At 38.5% G+C, this 24,874-nt stretch overlaps 1 protein-coding gene across 3 annotated transcripts in view; it reads right to left on the bottom strand.

The window, feature by feature from the left end:
• Positions 1-24,874, bottom strand: part of ppp1r9a (protein phosphatase 1, regulatory subunit 9A) — a 262,073-nt gene that overhangs the window by 88,529 nt on the left and 148,670 nt on the right. For all 3 annotated transcript variants that reach the window (XM_063043820.1, XM_063043819.1, XM_063043818.1), the window contains exons 10-11: positions 17,125-17,314; positions 15,333-15,383 (exon numbers count right to left, since the gene is read on the bottom strand). In XM_063043820.1, coding sequence (XP_062899890.1) covers positions 15,333-15,383; positions 17,125-17,314 — 241 coding nt within the window. The remainder of the gene's footprint in view (positions 1-15,332; positions 15,384-17,124; positions 17,315-24,874) is intronic.

Below are 24,874 nucleotides of genomic sequence, written 5' to 3' on the forward strand. Positions count from 1 at the left end.
TTGGGCAGGACATGAAGGGTTACAGGGAAAAGGTAGGAGATTGGAGCTGAGAGGAAATTGGATCAGCCATGATGAATTGGCAGAGCAGACTCGTTGGGCCAAAATGCCCTAATTCTGCTCCTCTATCTTATGATCTAATGGTCTTAAGCTGATCTTGTAATCAGAAAATGAAAGTTACCTTAGAGGCAGCATCAGTGAAAGGAGAAACATTGAAAATGTTTCTTGAGTTAACGTTTCTAGTCTGAAACCCTTCACCAAAACTAAAAAACTGAAAATAACACGAGGAAATCTGCAGATGCTGGAATTTCAAGCAACACACATAAAAGTTGCTGGTGAATGCAGCAGGCCAGGCAGCATCTCTAGGAAGAGGCACAGTCGACGTTTCGGGCCAAGATCCTTCATGCCCAAATGGAACACTTAGTTCCTCAAGCTTGCATTAAGCCTCATTGTAATAATCATAGACAGATGAATGTTTGATCTCCCAGTCTACTTTATCATGGCTTTGTCCTTTACTTGTCTATCGGCACTGCACTTTCCATGCAACTGCAACACTACTTTCTGCATTGTTTTCTTTTTACGGTATTTAACGTTCAGTTTGAGAAACTGGGAACTCAAAGGCACATATAGATATGTTGGAAGAACTGACAAAAGTGCACTGTAAAAATCAAAGAAGTATGACAGTAGATAATCACTGGCAAATATTTACACTAACATTTAATTATTCTTGACAATGATACATAATATTGAGACAAGTAAAAGTTTTTATGCAAAGTCATTAAAAGTATTGTACTGTTATTAAAGGCTTATAATTTGAGAAGAAAAGGCTTAAAGATTGGGAGAACTTTAGAAATATAATAGCAAGGAATTAACTACTGCCTAAGCAAGTACCTTGACCCATTGCAGTTTGCCTATCCCCACAACAGTTCTACAGTGGGTGCAATCTCACTTGCTCTCCACTCGGCATTGAATTACCTGGATAATAGCAATATCTACATCAGGCTTCCGGTTATTGATTACAGCTCATCATTCAGCACTATCATGCCCTCGGAACTAATTCACAAGCACACGCCTCTGCAACTGGAACCTTGAATTCCTCATCAGGAGACTATTGTCGGTGTGGATCAGAAATAACATTTCCTCCTCGCTGACAATCAACACTGGCATACCTCAAGCATGTGTGCTTAGACCACTGCTCAGCTCTTTCAAGATGGTGCTATTGAGACACATTATTCTATTAAATATACTTATTCTGGACTATGATCACTGCAATCCACAGCCTGCAATTTTCCTTTGGGAGCTGTGCTTTTGAACCATCTGTACAACCTGGTATTTTTACAGTATCCTGAGGGATTCGGCAAACTGGATGCTTGAGAATGCAAGTACTGATGGCTGCTGCAGCCACTGCTGGAACAGACTTCAGGCCAGATCAACGTGGCAGGTTCCAGGCCCAAGAGCGAAAAATTAACCAATGTTTGGTCGATTTAACCTGGTGTTCAGCTCACTAATTCATGAGGCTTGACTGATTTCGGCACTAAACTGGCTCTGCAACCGAAACCAGCAGCCATCAGCACTTGCCTCACCGCTGAACTGGTTTCATGGCTGTGGCCTGCAGCCATCAGGCTTCCAAACATAAGAAAAGATATGCTGGTGTTGAAGTATCCAGACGAGGTTTACAACATGACAGGGATGATAGGGTTAATCTCTGAGGAACATCTGATGGCTCTGTGCACCTACTTGCTGGAGTTCAGAAGGATGTCACTGAAACCTGCTGGATATTGAAAAGTCAAAATAGAGTGGATGGGGAGAGAATGTTTCCAGCAGTAGGAGAGACTAGAAGCAGAGTCACAGACTCAGCATAAAATGACTTCTCTTTAGGAAGGAGATGAGGAGGAACTTCTTCAACCAAAGAGTGATGAATCTGTGGAATTCATTACTGCAGATGGTTGTCGAGGCTAAATCATAGGGCATATTTGAAGCAAAGTTTGATAGCTTCTTAACTAGTAAAGTTATCAAAGGTTATGGGGAGAGGGTAGGAAAATAAGGTTGAGAGGGAATAATAAATCAACAATTATTGAATGGCAGAGCAGACTTGATAGGCCAAATGGCCTAATTCTGCTCCTACGCTTTATAGTCTCAGTGGTTCATGTTCTGTGTTCTAATTGCTTACATTTTTAATGTTTGCACAATTTTTTCTTTTTTTTCACATTAGGTGATTTGATAGTCTTTGTGAGATTTTTTTCAAGGTTTCTATTGTGTTCTTTGTTTTGTGGCTGCCTGCAAGAATATGAATCTCAAGTTTATATATGGTATACATACTTAGATGATAATGTACTTTGAATCCATGACTATATGGATAGGCACAGCTCAAGCACCATCTATAAAATTTCCAACAACACAACTATTGTTGACAGAATTTTAGATGGTGACGGGGAGCTATAAGGGAGTGAGAAAGATCAGCTAGTTGAGTGGTGTCGCAACAACAACCTTGCACGCAACATCAGCAAGTTTAAGGATTGATTGTGGACTTCAGGAAGGGCAAGTCAAAGGAACACACACCAGTCTGCATAGAGGGTTCACTAGTAGAAAGAGTGAGCAGTTTCAAGCTCTGAGGTGTCAATATTTCTGAATATCTATCCTGAGCTCAACATACTGATGCAATGAGAAAGGAGACACAACAATGGTTATATTTCATTAGGAGTTCTTGGAGACTTGATAAGTCACCAAGGACTCTTACAAGTTTCTAAAGATGTACTGTGGAGAACATCCTAACTGGTTGCATCACTGTCTGGTATCGAAGGGCCACTGTCTGGTATGGATTGGAAAAAGCTGCAGTAAGTTGCAAATTCATCCAGCTCCATCATGGACAGTAGCCTTCCCAGCATTGTGGATATCTTCAAAAGGCTACCTCCATCATTAAGAATCCAGATCACCCAAGACATGGCAAATGAAATACAATGCTGGAATATGCACAGTCATGCAATTTGGTAGTAGAAATAAATGTGCAGACTATTTTCTAAATGGGGAGAAAGTACAGGAATCTGAGATCCAGGGGGACTTGGGAGTCCTTGTGCAGAACCCCTGAAGGTTAACGTTCAGGTTGAGTCGGTGGTGAGGAAGGCAAATGTCATGTTAGCATTCATTTCAAGAGGTCTAGAATACAAGAGCAAGTATGTGATGCTGAGGCTTTATAAGGCACTGGTGAACCCTCACATTGAATATTGTGAACAGTTTTGGGCCCCTCATCTTAGAAAAGATGTGCTGGCATTGGAGAGGGTCCAAAAGAGATTCACAAGGATGATTCCAGGAATGAAAGGGTTATCATACAAGGAACATTTGATGGCTCTGGCTCTGTACTCACTGGAATCAAAAGGACGAGGGGGGATCTCATTGAAACCTTTCGAATGTTGAAAGACCTAAACAGAGTAGATGTGGAAAGGATGTTTCTCATGGTGGAAGAGTCTAGGACCAGAGGGCACAGCCTCAGAATAGAGGGGCGCCCTTTCAACACAAAGATGCGGAGAAATTTCTTTAGCCAAAGGGTGGTGAACTTGTGGAATTTGTTACTACGTGCAGCTGTGGAGGCCAGGTCGTTGGGTGTATTTAAGGCAGAGATTGATAGGGTCTTGATTGGACATGGCACCAAAGGTTACGGGGAGAAGGACAGGAACTGGGGTTGAGGAGGAGATTTAAAAAAAACAAGAGGAACCTTACCTGCTGCCTAATGGAGTGACACACAATTTGTGTGGCTGCGCTTAATTCTTCCTTTTCCCCAGTTTAAGCTCTGAATTTTTAACTTTTATTTGTCAGATCTTAGAGGCGAATAGTTGTTATTATGTCACAATCTTTAAGAAGTGGAAAGCAGCTCTCTGAATCCAGCAATGGAAAGGGAAAAACTTCGAAAGAAAAATCAGAGGATATGCCTGTTTGGGCTGAGCGTTTAGAACATGCGTTAATGGCTCTCAACAAGAAAATAGATAACAACATTTCTGAGATGAAGTCATTTCGACAGAGTTTTCATTTCGTAGAGGAAAGTATTATTTCCTTGAATTCTGAACTTAAAGAGTCGAAGCGTCAGATAGCGAATATTTCAGCCCGCTTGGAACAGTCTCAACGCAAGGTTATCCATCTGGAAGCAAGATCTCGTCGGAATAACATTCGAATTGTTGGACTGAAGAAAGGATCTGAGAGTGAGAATTTATTGGACTATTTTGCTAATTTGTTTCAATCTTTGTTTCCTGATATTTTATCTCAGCCTTCCGATATTGAAAGAGAGCACAGAATTCTCACTTTGAAATCTCAAGATCCAAATAAACCAACGTCAATTTTGGTCAGCTTTCTTCTTTTAAAAGTTAAAGACCAAATCATGAAATATGCAAGGAAACAGAATTTTTAATTCAAGGGTTCTGAGATTCGTTTTTATGAAGATTATCTACGGGAAATTGTGGAACAGCGGTTCAAATTCGTTCCAGCTATGAAGATAGCCCATGATAAAGGATTATTCCCATCACTTCACTATCCAGCCCGATTAAAATTATTTCCTAAAAGTTTGACTCCAACGTGTTTTTCTGAATCCCAAAGCGGCATTGGACTATGTTAATTCTATTTTGGAGGTGGCCGGGGTCTGAATGGTATTAGCTCTGCTGAATAAAATGTGCTTCTCATGTGAGATGTGGCAGTCTTGGGGGAAAGCCCCTCTCCCTCACAGTCACATCTGCCAGAAATGCATACGGCTGGGCAATCTGGAAGACCATGTAAGTAATCTGGAGCAGCAGCTGGATGACCTTTGACTCATAAGGGAGAATGAGGCAGTCATAGATGAGAGCTACAGGGAGGTAGTCACACCTAGGCTGTCGGAAGCAGGTTATTGGGTGACAGTCGGGGCGGGGGGGAAGCGAAGGTGAGCAGACAGGTAGTGCAGAGCACCCCTGTAAGCCATTCCCCTGAATAATAAGTTTACCGTCCTGGATACTGTTGGAAGGGACAACCGACCAGGTGTGAGCCATGGTGGCAGGGCCTCCGGCACTGAGTCTGACCCGGTGGTGCAGAAGGGTGGGACGGAGAAGAGGAGAGCTGTCGTCATTGGAGACTCTATAGTCAGGGGAACAGACAGGAGATTTTGTGGACATGAGAAGGACACCCTCATGGTTTGTTGCATCCCAGGTGCCAGGGTCCGGGATGTTTCTGACCGGGTGCACGACATCCTGGTACAAGAGGGAAAGCAGCCAGAAGTCATGATACATGCTGGTACCAATGACATAGGCAGGAAGAGGGACGAGGTCCTGAAGCGTGAGTTTCGGGAACTAGGCAGAAGGGTGAAGAACAGGACCTCAAGTGTGGCGTTCTCAGGATTGCTGCCAGTGCTACGTGACAGCGATGGTAAGAATTGGAGGAGATGGCAGTTGAATGCGTGGCTGAGGAGTTGGTGCAGGGAGCAGGGTTTTAGATTTTTGGATCATTGGGATCTCTTCTGGGGAAGGTGGGACCTGTACAGATTGGATGGGTTGCACCTGAACCCAAGGGGGAGCAAATTCCTTGCAGGTAGGTTTGCTAGCATGGTTCGGGAGGGTTTAAACTAATTTGCACGGCGGATGGGACCCGGAGCAATAGAGCAGTGAAAGAAGTGCATGGAGTAAAGCCAGATCTAACATATAGAGAGGCTTTGAGGAAAGAGAAGCAGAATAAACGGTGTAAAGGTAGTAAGGTAGAAGGGCTGAAATGTGTGTACCTCAATGCAAGAAGCATCAGGAACAAGGGTGATGAACTGAGAGCTTGGATACATACATGGAATTATGATGTAGTGGCCATTACAGGGACTTGGCTGGCACCAGGGCAGGAATGGATTCTCAATATTCCTGGATTTCAGTGCTTTAAAAGGGATGGTGGGGGTGGGAGGGGAGGAGGGGTGGCATTACTGGTCAGGGATACTATTACAGCTACAGAAAGGGTGGGTAATGTAGCAGGATCCTCTTTTGAGTCAGTATGGGTGGAAGTCAGGAACAGGAAGGGAGCAGTTACTCTATTGGAGGCCCTCTGGTAGCAGCAGAGATACAAAGGAGCAGATTGGAAGGCAGATTTTGGAAAGGTGCAAAAATAACAGGGTTGTTATCATGGGTGACTTTAACTTCCCTAATATTGATTGGCACCTGATTAGTTCCAAGGGTTTAGATGGGGCAGAGTTTGTTAAGTGTGTCCAGGACGGATTCCTGTCATAGTATGTGGACAGGCCGACCAGGGGGAATGCCATACTAGATCTACTACTAGGTAATGAACCGGGTCAGGTCACAGATTTCTGAGTGGGTGAGCATCTGGGGGACAGTGACCACCGCTCTCTGGCCTTTAGCATTATCATGGAAAAGGATAGAATCAGAGAGGACAGCAAAATTTTTAATTCGGGAAGGGCAAATTATGAGGCTATTAGGCTAGAACTTGCAGGTGTGAATTGGGATGATGTTTTTGCAGGGAAATGTACTATGGACATGTGGTCGATGTTCAGAGATCTCTTGCAGGATGTTAGGGATAAATTTGTCCCGGTGAGGAAGATAAAGAATGGTAGGGTGAAGGAACCATGGGTGTCAAGTGAGGTGGAAAATCTAGTCAGGTGGAAGAAGGCAGCATACATAAGGTTTAGGAAGCAAGGATCATATGGGTCTATTGAGGAATATAGGGAAGCAAGAAAGGAGCTTAAGAATGGGCTGAGAAGCATGAGATGGCTTTGGCAAGTAGGGTAAAGGAAAACCCCAAGGCATTCTTCAATTATGTGAAGAGCAAAAGGATGACAGGAGTGAAGGTAGGACCGATTAGAGATAAAGGTGGGAAGATGTGCCTGGAGGCTGTGGAAGTGAGCGAGGCCCTCAATGAATACTTCTCTTCGGTATTCACCAATAAGAGGGAACTTGATGATGGTGAGGACAACATGAGTGAGGTTGATGTTCTGGGGCATGTTGATATTAAGGGAGAGGAGGTGTTGGAGTTGTTAAAATACGTTAGGACGGATAAGTCCCCGGGGCCTGTCGGAATATTCCCCAGGCTGCTCCATGAGGCGAGAGAAGAGATTGCTGAGCCTCTGGCTAGGATCTTTAAGTCCTCGTTGTCCACGGGAATGGTACCGGAGGATTTGAGGGAGACGAATGTTGTCCCCTTGTTCAAAAAAGATAGTAGGGATAGTCTGGGTAATTATAGACCAGTGAGCCTTACGTCTGTGGTGGGAAAGCTGTTGGAAAGGATTCTTAGAGATAGGATCTATTGGCATTTAGAGAATCATGGTCTGATCAGGGACAGTCAGCATGGCTTTGTGAAGGGCAGATCGTGTCTAACAAGCCTGATAGAGTTCTTTGAGAAGGTGACCAGGCTTATAGATGAGGGTAGTGCAGTGGATGTGATCTATATGGATTTTAGTAAGGCATTTGACAAGGTTCCACATGGTAGGCTTATTCAGAAAGTCAGAAGGCATGGGATCCAGGGAAGTTTGGCCAGGTGGATTCAGAATTGGCTTGCCTGCAGAAGGCAGAGGGTCGTGGTGGAGGGAGTACATTCAGATTGGAGGATTGTGACTAGTGGTGTCCCCCAAGGATCTGTTCTGGGACCTCTAATTTTCGTGATTTTTATTAACGACCTGGATGTGGGGGTAGAGGGGTGGGTTGGCAAGTTTGCAGGCGACACAAAGGTTGGTGGTGTTGTAGATAGTGTAGAGGATTGTTGAAGATTGCAGAGGAACATTGATAGGATGCAGACGTGGGATGAGAAGTGACAGATGGAGTTCAACCCGGAGAAGTATGAGGTGGTACACTTTGGAAGGACAAACTCCAAGGCAGAGTACAAAGTAAATGGCAGGCTACTTGATAGTGTGGAGGAGCAGAGGGATCTGGGGGTACATGTCCACAGATCCCTGAAAGTTGCCTCACAGGTAGATAGGGTAGTTAAGAAAGCTTATGGGGTGTTAGCTTTCATAAGTCGAGGGATAGAGTTTAAGAGTCGCGATGTAATGGTGCAGCTCTATAAAACTCTGGTTAGGCCACAATTGGAGTACTGTGTCCAGTTCTGGTTGCCTCACTATAGGAAGGATGTGGAAGCATTGGAAAGGGTACAGAGGAGATTTACCAGGATGCTGCCAGGTTTAGAGAGTATGCATTATGATCAGAGATTAAGGGAGCTAGGGCTTTACTCTCTGGAGGGAAGGAGGATGAGAGGAGACATGATAGAGGTGTACAAGATAATAAGAGGAATAGATAGAGTGGATAGCCAGTGCCTCTTCCCCAGGGCACCACTGCTCAATACAAGAGGACATGACTTTAAGGTAAGGGGTGGGAAGTTGAAGGGAGATATTAGAAGGTTTTTTACTCAGAGAGTGGTTGGTGCGTGGAATGCACTGCCTGAGTCAGTGGTGGAGGCAGATACACTAGTGAAGTTTAAGAGACTACCAGACAGGTATATGGAGGAATTTAAGATGGGGGGTTATATGGGAGGCAGGGTGGTCGGCACAACATTGTGGGCCGAAGGGCCTGTAATGTGCTGTACTATTCTATGTTCTATAATTTTCTGGAAGAAATCAAGCTTTGAAGATTTCTGACATGTTGAAGATGTCCTTTGATCGATGGACCATTTAAAGAAGATGTGAACTTCTTGATTTGTTTGGTATACTGAGTGATAGTTTTCATAGTTTATAAGGATTTTTTCTTATATATAGATATAGCGAGGAGTGCTTAGTAGACAGATAATTAGTTTCAGTTTTTCTTCTAAAAACAGTTTTTTTTTATTGGGCACGTAAGTCAAATGGATAATGGCACCAATTCTTCTTTGTTAGATATTACATAGACATTTTCCTTTTTGTTTAATTTTATTGTTTTGACGTCTTTGGAGATTGCTTTTGCATTCCCCAGTTTATTTTTAATGATTAAGTATAAACATCCTTTTTTCCCCTATGCAAGGCCTTCTTATTTTAGGGCTGTGTCTTTTTTTTTTGTAAGTGGGCGGGGGGGGGGGAAATTAAGGAAAACTTTTAAAACCACTATTATAAAATGGGCAGCTCGCGAAGTTCTGTTTCTTTTTTCTATTTCTATGGGGACGCATTCCGGCTTTTTCTTTTTCTTTACTGGATTTCTGGCTTTTGGGGTGGTGGGAGGATTGGGGTTAGTTTTGAGTTATAGGATTCATTGTAGGATCAACTTTAGTTTTTTTTGTATTTTTTCCCATTACGGAGTTCCGGAGCATGTGTGTTTTGTATATGGTTATACTTATCACCGCTATTTTTGATTAGCCTGTGTTGGTATGCGTGTATTTATGTGTTAAAAAAATATTTTATGGTAGTTGAACAGATAAACGTTATTAGTTGGAATGTACGTGGCTGGAATCATCTTATTAAGCGAAAGAAGATTTTTTTAATTATTAATTGATTCCAATCCGATATACTTTCCGCTCAAGAAACGCATTATCAGAACGGGCGATCAAAATAGATTTTTTAAAATGTGGAAGAGCCTTCGATATCATGCCACTTGTCAAAATAAAACAAAGGGAGTATCTATTTTTATTAGTTCTAATATTTTATTTATCCAAGAAGACATTGTGTCAGATACCAATGGTAGATTTTTAATTGTCAAAGGAACAACTTGTAATAGAAAAATTGTCCTGGTTAATCTATATGGACCTAATGTAGATGATCCTTCTTTTTTTAAAAATGTATTTGGTTTATTGCCAGATTTAAATGAATATATGTTGTTAATGGGTGGTGATTTTAACTGTTGTTTAAATCCTTTGATTGACAAGAGTTCAACGAATCAGCGGCTTCCGAGTTGTTCAGCATCACTTATTAATTCTTTTTTAATCGATTTCTGGTAGAAATTTGGAGACAATGACAAAGATTACTCTTTGTATTCACATGTTCACAAAAAATATTCGACAATCAATTATTTTATAGCTGATTTCCAATTTTTGTCCAAAGTCCAGAAGTGTGAATATGATGCTATATTTGTTTCGGATCACGCGCCTTTAAGTTTAGCTTTTGAATTGAATGATGTCAGTATTGTAAACTTGCCTTGGCGTTTTCCAGAAAATTTATTACAAAGTTTGGACTTTGTTAAATTTATTGAGACTCAGATAAAAGATTTTTTTTATTTTAACAATATAGGAGATGTGTCGAAATTGATTATATGGGATACATTTAAAGCATATTTGCACAATCAGATAATCTCCTATTTAGCTAATCTTAAGAAACAGACAAAAATAGAGTGAGATAAGATATCAAAACAAATCAAAGTCTTGGATAATATTTATGCAATCTCTCCTAACATTGATTTATTTAAACAAAGGGTTGAACTCCAATCACAATATAATTTACTATTAACTTATCCTATTAAAAGAAATTTGCTTAAATTGAAAAGTCAATTTTATGTGTTTGGAGATAAAAATAATAGGCTATTAGCATCTCAATTAAAAGCAGCTAGAGCCAAAAGACAAATTTTAAAAATTCGTAAGGGAGACGGTAGTTTAGCTTGTAATTATGAAGACATTTATAAATTTTTTCAAGACTTTTACATTGAACTTTATAAATTTCAGTTTCCAGCTGATCCTTCTAAAATGAATGCCTTTTTACAAAAGATTGATTTTCCTAGAATTTCTGTGGAAGATCAACAAACTCTTGATACTCCTATTACTGAAAAAGAAAATCAGAAAGCTATTCTTTCAATGCAATCTGGTAAAGCTCCTGGATTGGATGGTTATTCTGTACGATTTTATAAAAAAATGTGAAAAGTTGCTTTCTCCGTATATGTTGGAAACGCTTAAAGGTTCTTTTTTGATAGGAGAGTTACCTCCCACATTTTAAGAAGCTTCTATTTCTTTAATTCTTAAGAAAGATAAAGACCCTATTGACTGTGCTTCATATAGATCTATTTCATTATTAAATATGGATGCTAAAGTTCTTTCAAAAATAATGGCTAATCGACTGGAGAATATTCTAGCTAAAACTATCTCTCAGGACCAAACAGGTTTTGTAAGGGTGATTATTCTTTTTCTAATACTCGGAGACTGGTAAATGTTGTGTACTCATCCCTTTCTAAGACTCCCCAATGTGTTGTTTCTCTTGATGCTGAAAAGGCATTTGATAGAGTTGAATGGAAATACTTACTTAACGTTTTACAGAAATTTTTCATCATTGGTATTAATTTTAATAAGTGGATTAGAATGATATATAAAAGCCCTATTGCCACTGTTATTACTAATAATTGCAGATCTCCTTTTCTTCGACTTTCGCGAGGTACGAGACAAGGATGTCCGTTAAGTCCCTTGTTATTTAATTTGGTATTGAAACCCTTGGCTATTACACTTCGTGAAGCTAAAGATATCCATGGAATTTCCATAAATGGGTATTCATAAGATCTCCCTTTATGCTGATAATCTCTTAGTTTATGCTTCGAATCCTGAAGAATCCATTCCTAGCTAATTGAAATTATTAAATAAATTTGGAAAGTTTTTGGGATATAAACTAAACCTTCATAAAAGTGAATTATTTCATCTAAATTATTCTGCTTCTATATATGATGACATTCCTTTTAAAGTTACAGACTTTTAAATATTTAGGTATTATTATCACTAAAAATCACAGAGACCTTTATAGAGCTAATTTGGTTCCTTCAGTGGATTTCATGAAGCAATTATTTTGTAGATGGAATCCACTTACACTTTCGTTAGCCGGCCGAATTCATGCAGTTAAAATGATGATTTTACCAAAATTTTTATATGTATTTCAAAATATTCCTATCTTTTTAACTAAGAAGTTTTTTGATTTGGTTGATTCTATTATTTCATCTTTTGCTTAGAATAATAAAAGATCAAGAATTAGAAAATATCATTTATAAAAATTAAAAAAGGATGGAGGTCTTGCTCTGCCTAATTTAAGAATGTACTATTGGGCTGTCAATATACGTTATATGTGTTCCTGGTTATACTGGGCTGATAAAAATGAACGACCACCTTGGGCTGATTTTCAATTGAAAGCTGTGAAACAGTTTTACTTAACCTCATTATTAGGAGCTTCTTTACCTGTACAACTGGCCAAAATTTCTAATCTAAATTTATATCCTATGATTAAGCAGTCACTACAAATTTGGTACCAGTTTTGCAATTTTTTTAATCTCAAAAAAAATAACCCTCTTAGTTTAATTTATCGAAATTATTTATTTAAACCTTCACTAAGTGATCCTACCTTTCTTCTTTAGAGGAATAAAGGAGTCTATTCCTTTATGGATCTGTTCCAAGAAGGTCGATTGATGTCCTTTGAGAAATTAGTAACTAAATACTCTCTCTCGTACTCACATTTCCTGCAATATCTTCAGGTCTGACATTTCTTACAAGAATATTTAAGTAATTTTCCATATATACAGGATTCTGACCTGTTAGACATTATTTTTAAAATGAATCCCTTAATGAAAGGTTTTATTGGGAAAATTTGTAATTTACTGTTACAACAGTACAATTACCCTTCATTTAAGATTAAGCAAGATTGGGAAAGAGAGCTTAACATGACCTTGATAACAGAGGATTGGTTGCGAATTCTGAAGTTGGTTAACTCTTCTTCGATTTGTGCCAGTCACTCTTTAATTCAATTTAAAATTGTACATCGTTACTATTTGACAAAGGAGAGACTGTCTAAAATGTTTCCTAATGTTGATAGTCAGTGTGATAGATGTAAAACCGAGACAGCTACATTGACACATATGTTTTGGTCGTGTTCTGAATTGGAATTTTGGAAATCTATTTTCTCTACAATTTCTAAAGCTTTAAAATTAATTTACAACCTAATAAATTGACAGTTTTGTTTGGTATAATCCCTCAATATATTCATGGTATTTCTATATCAGAACAACATGTAATTGCATTCGTTACATTATTGGCCAGAAGGGCTATTTTATTGAAATGGAAAGATGCGTCTGCTCCCAATTTGATACAACGGTTTTCTCAGGTGATGTTATGTCTTAGTTTGGAGAAAATCAGGAGTCGAATTTTGATCCTCGATTTGACTTTGAGAAAAGGTGGGGTTCATTTGCCCGCTACTATCATCTGATTTGAGTTAATTAAGATGGTTTCCGTCTGATTCTTGTTTAAATGGATTTGAGTTGGCAGATTTGTATGGCGTATAGCTCCGGGGTTGTGCTCCCAATGGTTTTTTTTCCCGTTTTTTTTTGTTAGCAGGGTTTTTGTTTTAGTTAGTAGGGCTTCTTATTTTCCTTCTTTTTTTCCCCTAAAAATTTCTTAACACTTTATTTTTTCTTATTATTACTGATATATTGTTTAGCTTTGTCAATCAGTTATTTGGTAATTTAATTCCTCATTGTACATATTGACATGTTGACTTGATTACCTTAATGTATTTTTTATTGATTTTCAATAATAATAAAAAAGATTTTAAAAATGAAAATGAGAAAAAAACAAGGATCAGCCATGATTGAATGGCGGAGCAGACTCGATGGGCCAGATAGCCTAATTCTGCTCCTTTGTCTTATGGTCTTCTGTACATGCCCTCTTCTCACTGCTACCATTAAGGGAGAGCTACAGGAACTTGAAGGCACACACTCAATGTTTTAGAAACTCCATTAGATTTCTAAATGGATAATGCACCCATGCACTTTACCTCAGTATTCTTTTCCTCTTAAACTACTTATGTAATTTTATATATATTTCTGATTGTAATTTAGTTTTATGTGTTAGAATGTACTCTGTCCCAAAACAATATATTTCACAACAAGTCTGTTATATTAAACCTGATTCTGTGTCAAAATGATGCAACTGCATTGATAGTGATTGGAATGGTATGGTTTTTCAAAAAGATTTTTGAAAGGTCCCAACACGTTACAACATTAAAAGCAATTCAAGAAAGGTGGGAGAGAGAAAGCAGGAGTCTATCTGCCAATGAGTCCAAATAGCTATTATTTGAAAAATATGGAACTTTGTTATCGAGGGAGGAGTAGTGGATTCTACACAAGTCAAAATATGATGCGGAGTCATTGTTATTTTAACAAAGGAAAATTGAATTTTATCAGATGTTTGAAATTCCTTGAGTTTCAAACAGTATGGATCAGTGGTTGTAATGTTTTACAATTTCCAGAAAGTATTCAAAATGGTGCAGTAGTAAAGGTCTCAAACGTGATACACTAGAAAATATGAACTATTTCTGTATCTCTGCAGACATTACAGCATTTGGCTGTTTGCGAAAAGTTTTGAAGATATGGATCTCAAACCTAACACAAAACTGTTGGTCTAAGAACATAAGAAACAGGAACAGGAGCAGGAGCAGGAGCAGTACACCTGGCTCATCAAGCCTGCTCTGCCATATAATAAGAGCATGGGTAATCTGGTCATAATCTCAGCTCCACCTGTCAGCTTTTCCCCCATACTGTAATTCTTCTGCTATGCAAAACAGACAGGAGTTATCTTTGTCCTCCTGTTCAAAATCTTATCATGGATTACCTTCAGCAGGCACCTAGATGCATAGAAATATTACTCTTTGCAAAGTCCTCTAAATCCTTGACAGCATAAGCAAATCAACCCAGGCCAACATCCCAGCTACAAGGCTCTAATCATGTTCTGCCAACCTTGGTGGGCAGGTTACATTGTTTGCATTGCTGACAGACTCTTGAAATAGCTTCCACTGCAAATTCCATCACAGTAAGATTTCCAGGTCAAATGAAACATCTCAAAGATGTTCTCAACGCCTCTTTGAAAATTTGCTATTTACTTATTTTATTTAGTGATACAGCAGAGCATTGGCACCTTCCATCCCTTCAAGCCATGCCACCTCAGCAACCCCACAGCCTCAATTAACCCTAACCTAATCACAGGACAATTTATAATCACCAATTAACCTACCCAGTGCGTGTTTGGACTGTAGGAGGAAACCAAAGCACCTGGGAAACTGGAAAACCCACACATTCTACATGGAGAATACACAGAGACTCCTTACGAAATGGTGCCAGAATTGTATTCCAGAACACCCCGAGCTGTAATGGCATCACGTTGACTGCTATCCATGGCACCTAAACTCTGCAACTTTGGAAATCCTCCTGTAAATCCATTACCAAAATTCCTCTTTAAAAATGCTTCTTAAATTTTTCTTCTGCAATTATTTTTTCAGTCTTCTTTTTCCCCCATTTCATCCATCAACCACCTTTAGAATTACCAAAATATTTCTTAATTATAAGAATACAGCTTAATATACAATCAGTGATTCAGTATCAGAAAAGAATTTGGCACCTTTGGTACCAATCAAGATGTATTACGCCTTTGAGTTTGAAGTACAGTAAGACAGTACTGATAAAAATATCTGAGTAACATAGAAAACTTACCGAAAACCTCATCTGGGTCAGCTGATTTCATGGTTAGAGATTCATTTACTCCTATGATTAAAAACAGATATATTACAGCATATGCACTGTAGTGTTCCAATTATTCAAAGTTCTCTCCATCAACAATTGCTAGTTACTTCTACCTTTTAACATAGTATATTGAAACCAGACCTGAAATGATATCTGCTGGGCCTGCATCTATGTCTGTAAAATGCTTATATACATAATTCTGTGCAACATAATGCCAAATCTCTCGACCGTATGATATAAACATCAGCTAAAGAATTCAGTTTCTGATTTAAGGTGAGGAATGCTGCCCTGGATATGGAAAGATCATTTCAATGACAATCGCATTAAGCACTAGTAAAATGACTGAAGGCATATCTCCAAGGAAGGAAGATATTTCTGGCTGTTAGAGATCAATCACCTAGGCCCAGGACATCACTACAGAAACTCCTCAGAGTAAAGGCCTGGGTTAATCATCTTAAAGTGCTTCATCAATAATCTTTCCCCCCATCATGACAAAAGTGAGGAAATTTACTCAATACCATATAGTACTCAGGCCATTTCTAGATTTTCAATTAAGTGCAACAAAACAAAAGTGCAGTAACTACATTCAGGCTTGGCTGGCAAATGGTAAGTAACATTCACACCAGAGTGTCAGGCAACTATCATATTGATAAAGGCCTAACCGCCTCTTTCTGACATTCAGAAGCACCATCAGTATTGAATCCTTCAATGCAACATTTTTGGTGCTGGGCCAGGAAGGTGGGAACAGGTAATCATACACCTGGTCCAGTCACATAAATAGCATACAGTCAAACAGTGGGTATTTTTAAAGACCTCAATTTCCTAAAAACAGAACTGAGAAAAGTAATTAAATGTTCTGCACTCATCTGAATGAATGTAACTTCAATGTAACTTATGAAACTGAACAAACTAGCTCACTTTTTTTATACTCAGTCTGTTAGGTCGAACACTCAGTTCACTTCCATTTTTTCAGTTGACATGGTAGAAACCTGCATGGCCTACAAAGAGTGAAACATACAGTAACCGCTTTATTAGGGACAACTGTACACCTGCTCATTAATTCAAATAATGAACCACCCAATCATATGGCAGCAACTTAGTTCATAACAGTATGAAGAAATGGTCAAGAGGTTCAGTTGTTGTTCAGACCAACCATCAGAATGGGGAAGAAATGTGATCCAACTGATTTTGACCTTGGAATAATTGTTGGTGACAGACAGGATGGTTTGAGCATCTCAGAAACTGCTGATCTCCTAAGATTTTCATGCACAACAGACATTAGTTTATAGATAATGGTTCATAAAAACAAAAAACATACAGTGAGTGGCAGTTCTGTGGGTGAAAACACCTTGTTAATGAGAGAGGCTACAGGAGAATGGCCAGACTAGTTCAAGCTGACAGGAAGGCAACAATAACTCAAATAACTACATGTTGTAACAGTGATGTGCAGAAGAGCATCTCTGAATGCACAATATGTTAAACTTTGAAGTGGATGGCCCACAGCAGCCGAAGACCACATTGGATTCTTCACCTGTACCTAATAAAGTGGCCGTTGAGTGTACTCCACTGTTGTAAAAGAACTTTCTTTTCCATCAGTTTTGTTTTCTAACAAAAATTTTCAATTTGAATTGTTTTCAAATAGATATTATTTTCATGCCTGACCATCATAGGAAATATTCCAGTTAGGTTTACCTAATCAGGCTAAGAGGGTTTAAAATGTTTAAGAATGCTTTACTTGTGTAAGATTTTATCCCCTCCATACCTGAAATTGAATTGTTGTGGTGATACGTCTGCATCCTTGTCAAGCTATCAATTGCTTTAATTGGGGTTTCTTTCAATGTATCCACTGGTGTTCTTCTGTCTTGCTCCTCTCCAAAGATATTATTATTGTTGTTCACTTGCGTCCCATTGGGTCTTGTCAACTTTTGAAGCTCAACGTTCAGTTCTGCAATCTAGAAAATGGTGTTTTTTTAATCTGTTGTGAAATACAACATACTATAAACAAATTAGTTCAATTAGTTCAAGCCATTAAATAAGGAAGTACGAGTCCATAACAAAAATTATCCCTTTGTTTGATATTAGATAACCTGCTTTGAAGGAAATTAGCAAACTGTTATAAATGGCAAATCATATTTTCCTTAATCTGTAATTGTACATGTACAGTAGCATGCAAAAGTTTGGGCACCCTGGTCAAAATTTCTGTTACTGTGAATAGCTAAGCGAGTAAAAGATAACCTGATTTCCAAAAGGCATAAAGTTAAAGATGACACATTTCTTTAATATTTTAAGCAACATTACTTTTTTATTTCCATCTTTTACAGTTTCAAAATAACAAAAAAGGTCAAAGCAAAAGTTTGGGCACCCTGCATGGTCAGTACTCAGTAGCACCCCCTCTGGCAAGTATCACAGCTTGTAAACACTTTTTGTAGCCAGCTAAGAGTCTTTCAATTCTTGTTTGGGGAATTTTCGCCCATTCTTCCTTGCAAAAGGCTTCTAGTTCCGTGGGATTCTTGGGCCATCTTGCACGCACTGCTCTTCTGAGGTCTATCCACAGATTTTCGATGATGTTTAGGTCGGGGGAATGTGAAGACCACGGCAAAACCTTCAGCTTGCGCCTCTTGAGGTAGTCCATTGTGGATTCTGAGGTGTGTTTAGGATCATTATCCTGTTGTGGAAGCCATCCTCTTTTCATCTTCAGCTTTTTTACAGATGGTGTGATGTTTACTTCCAGAATTTGCCGGTATTTAATTGAATTCATTCTTCCCTCTACCAGTGAAATGTTCCTCACGCCACTGGCTGCAATACAAGCCCAAAGCATGATCGATCCACCCCCATGCTTAACAGTTGGAGAGGTGTTCTTTTCATGAAATTCTGCACCCTTTTTTCTCCTAACGTACCTTTGCTAATTATAGCCAAAAAGTTCTATTTTAACTTCATCAGTCCACAGGACTTGTTTCCAAAATGCATCAGGCTTGTTTAGATGTTCCTTTGCAAACTTCTGATGCTGAATTTTGTGGTGAGGACGCAGGAAAGGTTTTCTTCTGATGACTCTTCCATGAAGGTCATATTTGTGCAGGTATCGCTGCACAGTAGAACAGTGCACCCCACTCCAGAGTCTGCTAAATCTTTCTGAAGGTGTTTTGCAGTCAAACGGGGGTTTTGATTTGCCTTTCTAGCAATCCTATGAACAGTTCTCTTGGAAAGTTTTCTTGGTCTTCCAGATCTCAACTTGACCTCCACCGTTCCTGTTAACTGCCATTTCTTAATTACATTACGAACTGAGAAAAAGGCTACCTGAAAACGCTTTGCTATCTTCTTATAGCCTTCTCCTGCTTTGCGGGCATCATTTATTTTAATTTTCAGAGTGCTAGGCAGCTGCTTAGAGGAGCCCATGGCTGCTGATTGTTGGGACAAGGTTTGAGGAGTCAGGATATTTATAAAGCTTTGAAATTTGCATCACCTGGCCATTCCTAACGATGACAGTGAACAAGCCATAGCCCTAACAAGCTAATTAAGGTCTGAGACCTTGGTGAAAGTTATCTGAGAGCTCAAATCTCTTGAGGTGCCCAAACTTTTGCATGGTGCTCCTTTCTTTTGTTTCCACTCTAAAATTGTACAAAAGAAAAATAATACACTAAACTTGCTTAACATGTTGAAAAGAATGTTTCATCTTTAACTTTATGACTTTTGGAGATCAGTTCATCTTCTACTCACTTAACTATTCACAGTAACAGAAATTTTGACCGGGGGGGGGCCCAAACTTTTGCATGCCACTGTATATGCTATCACTGGCCCTTTTGTCAATTAATGGTTAAAAGTTTACAAAAGGATTTGGCAAGTAACAAGATCAAGAGTAGTTATGAAATAATATGGTTCAGGATAACCTATTTTCTCTCTTAGAATCATAGGCTCAATGCTTTCCAGAGGTTTGCTTAATTTAAATGGAGAGTCAAATTTAGAATTATGGACTTCTTCCTTCCATCGGCAACTGTGGATGGAGATAACTTCAAGGTTGCTTAGTGGTATTACCAGAGTGAAAAAAAAAACAGGGCTATATTGTTGGGAAGATTAAAACAAAACATCACAAGATATAATAAACAAATTAGGCTGAAGTGAATTACTCTTCCTTCTGTTGATCCATTTATGATACTGAGAAAGCACTCATCAACTGGATCAAACTATGTTTGTTACTTCAGAGTGCCAAGAAGCTCAAGCTTGGAGACATATATTAAAATTAAAACCCAGCTAAAAATTTTAGCCACGAGTCTCAATTAAATATTTATATTTGAGACAAGTTTCTCAATAGCTAGTTAATCAACCGCTCTTTAACTGGTAACCAATAAAACTCAGTTTACTGGATACAGATTTCAATTTTCCAATTTGTAAACCACATCTTTAATCACACAACTATCTAGGGAGGCCAAAATTGCCTCCCAAATTCTTACAGTTTAGGGAAAGGCCATCTGCCCTATAATTGCACAATTTCAGATGGGGTAACCCAACCAAATTTACTACTTCTTCAGCCTATTCCCCCAACAATTTTTCTTTTTTTAAGTATGTTTTGAATTCAGTTATGAGCACCATTTAAAATTCTTCATTCCAGAAGCTAACGGCCCAGATTTTCCAGGACCAAACATCCCATCTGGAATGCTCACCCTCCTGCACTCAGCTGGGCTGGATGCAGAAGGTCAATCCTGCTAGCTCTCCACATTGCGTTTAAATGAGATCTGAGTGGCCATTTTAACTTGGGTGTAGAGACCTCACACTTTGAGATGCTTTGACAGAATACAACATAGGGGTGGGGCTTCACTTTCTAAAATTGATTTTTGACATTCAGAAACATATAAGTATAAAATTTTCTACAAATAAAAGTAAAAATATTCAAAGCATAAACTGATCATGTGAACATTAACGTGAAATTACTTTTACTATGCCTTTCAGCAGGTTAAGAATCTCTATCAAATAGAGCGGAAGAGTGGTTTCTAACCCAGGTCTTAGTTGGCAATAGACCTGAATATTGATTCCCCACTGTAATTTTCCAGAGGAATCCCAGAAAGACTCATGTTAAAATGGAGGAATGTTAGTGGTTCCTACTGAAAACAAATCATCTTCATAGTTGTGTTAAACCTATGTCTTTTGGTTACTGACCTATAAGTCAGCAGCAAAATCCCACAAAAATTTGAACACTATTATATCCACTAATCTTTTCTCTTCGATAAATCTAATTACTACATAACTGCTAAGTGTCCTCTACAATCTCCTAAAAGTACTAATATCCTCCTAGATCCTTGAACAACAGAAGCTGATCTTTATTTGTTTTCATATTTAGTAACTATTGCTCATTTATATTACATAAAAATGTGAGAAGGATAAATAACAAGTGAAATCAGCATTCACTAACCAGAAAGTATAAATATATAAAATTAGGAATAAGAGCAAACCATTCCGCCCTTCAAGGCTGCTCTGACATTCAACATGATCATGGCTGATCAGCCAAGTTCCACAGCAAGAAATTAAGAGTCATAGTTCCTCAGACAGCGAAACCAGAAGTGCACACTTTACTCAAGGTGTTGTTTCACTAAAGCCCTGTACAAGTTACCCATTCTTATACTGAAATCCTTTCACTGTGAAGGCCAACATACCTTTGGCCTTCTTTCTTTCTTTCTTTTCTTTTTAAATCTTTTTATTGAGTAAGTATACAAAAAAGGTAAGCCATATAAACATTAATACAATGTTAAAGTATAATAAAATTCCAAAAGGTAACAATACCAAAAAGAAAATACTACAAACAATGTAATTTAAGCATAAGAAACCAAGATAACATAATAGTATACTAGATTTTATATATATCAATGGAAAAAAAGAAAAAAAAACCCCCAAAAAAAAACCCACCGTGCAACTAACTAAAAGCAAAGCAAAGCAATGGGCTAACTTGAAACCAAACAGAGTTAAACTTAAAATCACGTCCTCAATCCCGACCTCCATTAAAACAGTGAAAAAAAACAAGAAGGGTAAATATTACATTAAATGAAAATATCGAATAAAAGGTCCCCAAATCTGTTCAAATTTAAATGAAGAATCATAAAGGTTACTTCTAATTTTCTCCAGATTCAAACATAAAATCGTCTGAGAAAACCAAAAAAAGGTAGTTGGAGCATTAAGCTCTTTCCAATGTTGTAAAATACATCTTTTCGCCATTAAAGTAAGAAATGCAATCATTCTACGGGCTGAAGGGGAAAGATTACTAGAAATTTTAGGTAGTCCAAAGATAGCAGTAATAGGGTGAGGAGAGATATCTATATTTAATACCTTAGAAATAATATTGAAAATATCTCTCCAAAAAGTTTCCAAAGTAGGGCAAGACCAAAACATATGAGTTAAAGAGGCTATCTGCCCCGAACATCTATCACAGAAAGGATTAATATGCGAGTAAAAACGCGCTAACTTATCTTTGGACATATGTGCTCTATGCACCACTTTAAATTGAATTAGGGAATGTTTAGCACAAATAGAGGAAGTATTAACTAATTGTAAAATCTGCCCCCAATCATCCACAGAAATGGTAAGCCCCAATTCCTGTTCCCAATCTACCCTAATCTTATCAAATGGAGCTTTCCTGAGTTTCATAATAATATTATAAATCATAGCCGATGCACCTTTCTGACATGGATTAAGGTTAATTATCGAATCTAAAATATATATAGGAGGAAGCATTGGAAAGGAAGGAAGTATAGTACTTAGAAAATTTCTAACTTGTAAATATCTAAAAAAATGTATTCTTGATAGGTTATATTTATTAGATAATTGTTCAAAAGACATAAGGGAACCATCTAAAAATAAATCCAAAAACCGTAAAATACCCTTAGTCTTCCAATTTGGCCTTCTTAAAACACTTGCTGCCCCTAAATGTTTTCTTTCATTGAATGGTGTACAAGGATAGTCAGGTGTTGTTCATTCCCCGTTCTCAATTTAATGCCATTCACATAATAAATAGCCTTGCTTTTCATTCCATCAAAATAAATAGCCTCACATTTATACCATTAGAGTGGATCTGTCAAATATTTGCACTAACTTATCAAAATCATGCTGGAGCTTTTCTCCATCCTCTCAGCTGTTGTTTCCCACAGTTTTAAGATATCTGCAAACTTGGATATATTACATTTGATGCCCTCATCAAAATCATTAATAAATGTTAGTTTTATACATAAACTTAATATTATATATCAATCCAATTTTATACCTTTAGAAACACACAAACAGCCACTTATTTGGGACGATTCTTAAAGAACATATTCCCTTTATTTATTTGAGAAATTGTCATTTAAGTGTCAGGAGATGGTTGCTGAACAGATTTTTAATTAGCATCAGTCATGTACACTTATTTGGCTGTTAGATACTACACTGTACTTAGAGTGAACAGTTTTTAAATAGCATTATTTGTGTTTGTGTTCAAAAAGAAGTGATTTTTGTCACTGACAGTTGACCAAAAAAAGGCAGTAAGATAATTCAGAACAGTTTTGCTTACCGCATTTCAAGCATTCAGGCTTGGCAATGTCAGAAACCACTGGGAGTGAAAATGAAACGATTGCACTACTTCAGCAAGTTAGGAACTACAAAGAATTTGAAGGTATTGACAATCATCTTGAATGTTACAATAAAAATGAAGATTTGGAGGAGGCAATTGTCAAAAGCACTGTATGAAGGAAGTCCACTTTTTGCATTAAGTGTCTGCACTGATTTTGTTCATTTACAGTCAAAAAACAGGGCAGCCTACACTGGATGAATTTTGTCAATAAGTATTAAGAACTTATACAGCTTTTATGGTACTGTAGTAGTATTGGTAGTGTTCTAATTTGTTCGTATTTCATTTAAATACACAAATTTTGCCCAGTTAAACGGTAATTTGTCCTTTTTTTTATATACTTTTTTGAAACTATTTCCATGAAACTTGCTAATTGAGGTAGCAGCTTAATTGGGCCAAAATGTACTGGTCCTGATGTGCCTCAATTAACCAGAATCCTATATATTCATACCTTAATTACATTCTCCTTTAAAATACATACATGGAAAAGAAAGAGTTTAGTTAAATGATTTGGATCAAGTAATTGGTTAATTTAAATGTTGTGCAATGATGTCCTATCCAGATTATTGACAGAAATAGTGATAAAGTATCCAGTGCTTTCCCAGCGTATGTGACAAATAAACTCTACTTGGGCTACCAGCCAGGTATATGTATCGATTATAATCGACATTTCGATGACAAACTCTGCCATCTTCTTCAGGGATGATGCCCAGGTATGTCTAATCCGGTGGTATATATACCCCCTTAGTCTGTTCCTCCTGATTGGCTAGTCTTAGTCCAATCAAGTTTCCACTTTCCTACCTTGTTTATAATTGAATTCCAGATCTTACTTACAGCAAGACCTTCATCTTTGTTGAAATTCTTTTTCTCTAGTTTTACTTCAATGGCTTCAAGGGCGGAGTGGAGTGATAATGGCACTAAACGGTGACCCCTTTGCTTGCATCTTCAGGAACAACTCTATTCCCATCTTTAATATCTTTATTTTTCCCTTTCAGGGTTCTTTTGAAGACCCTGACCTGGGGTTACATGCTGACTATGGTTCTTTGCAGGAATGGGACCCACTCTCGGGGTTTCATAACCAGCCACTGTTGTTCGGCACGCCAAGGGCTCAGTCTAAGAGTCCGGCTCAGATTTGGAAGCCTAGGATCTCAGGGCTCTGGAGACGAGCGGATTGAGGGTCGGTGTCACGACAAGAAACCCATGTGTTGTCAGGAGAGTTAGAATATCTGCAGTTGTGTGCCCTGGTTTTTGGGTACAGAGCTCGAAAAAAGTGACGTGGTGGACTTTTAACATCATAAACCAGCAAGTTGCTTATTATGTCTCCCTGCTCGCTGTGAAACGGAGACACCTCTTTCTCCCTTATTAGGAAGAGAGAGAACCTGCGGTATGTTGAACACCAGGTGAAATGCAAAGTCTCTGGGGTAACTACAAGTCTGTGTCTTTGCTATTCCGTTGCTCACGCCTGAATGCTTAGTGGTGGTTGCCGATGCTTTTTTTTGCTGGTAAGGGGAGGGCAGATTGTTGCTTGCTGCCACTTACGCGTGGGAGGAAGGGGAGCTGGGGGGGGGGACTTTGGGGTTCTAACATTTTACTGTTGTTCATTCTTTGGGGCACTCCTCTGTTTTCATAGATAGTTGCGAAGAAAAAGCATTTCAGGATGTATGTTGTATGCATTTCTCTGACATTAAATTGTACCTTTGAAACCTTTATCAGGCAGTCCCAAAAGCCATTGGCATAGCACAGTAGTTTTGTGCCATCGAAGTCAACCCTACTGCCATTGCGAATGCAATGTTCTGCTACCACTGATTTCTCCGGGTAACCCAAACGGGCATACCTCCTGTGCTCCTTGATGCGTGTTCCTACAGTGCATCATGCCTGGCTGATATATGATGCTCCCCATTCACAGGGAATCCTGTGAACGCCAGCCGAC

This window comes from Mobula hypostoma, chromosome 3 (assembly GCF_963921235.1).
Source record: "Mobula hypostoma chromosome 3, sMobHyp1.1, whole genome shotgun sequence".
In the NCBI taxonomy this organism is placed as follows: Eukaryota; Metazoa; Chordata; class Chondrichthyes; order Myliobatiformes; family Myliobatidae; genus Mobula; species Mobula hypostoma.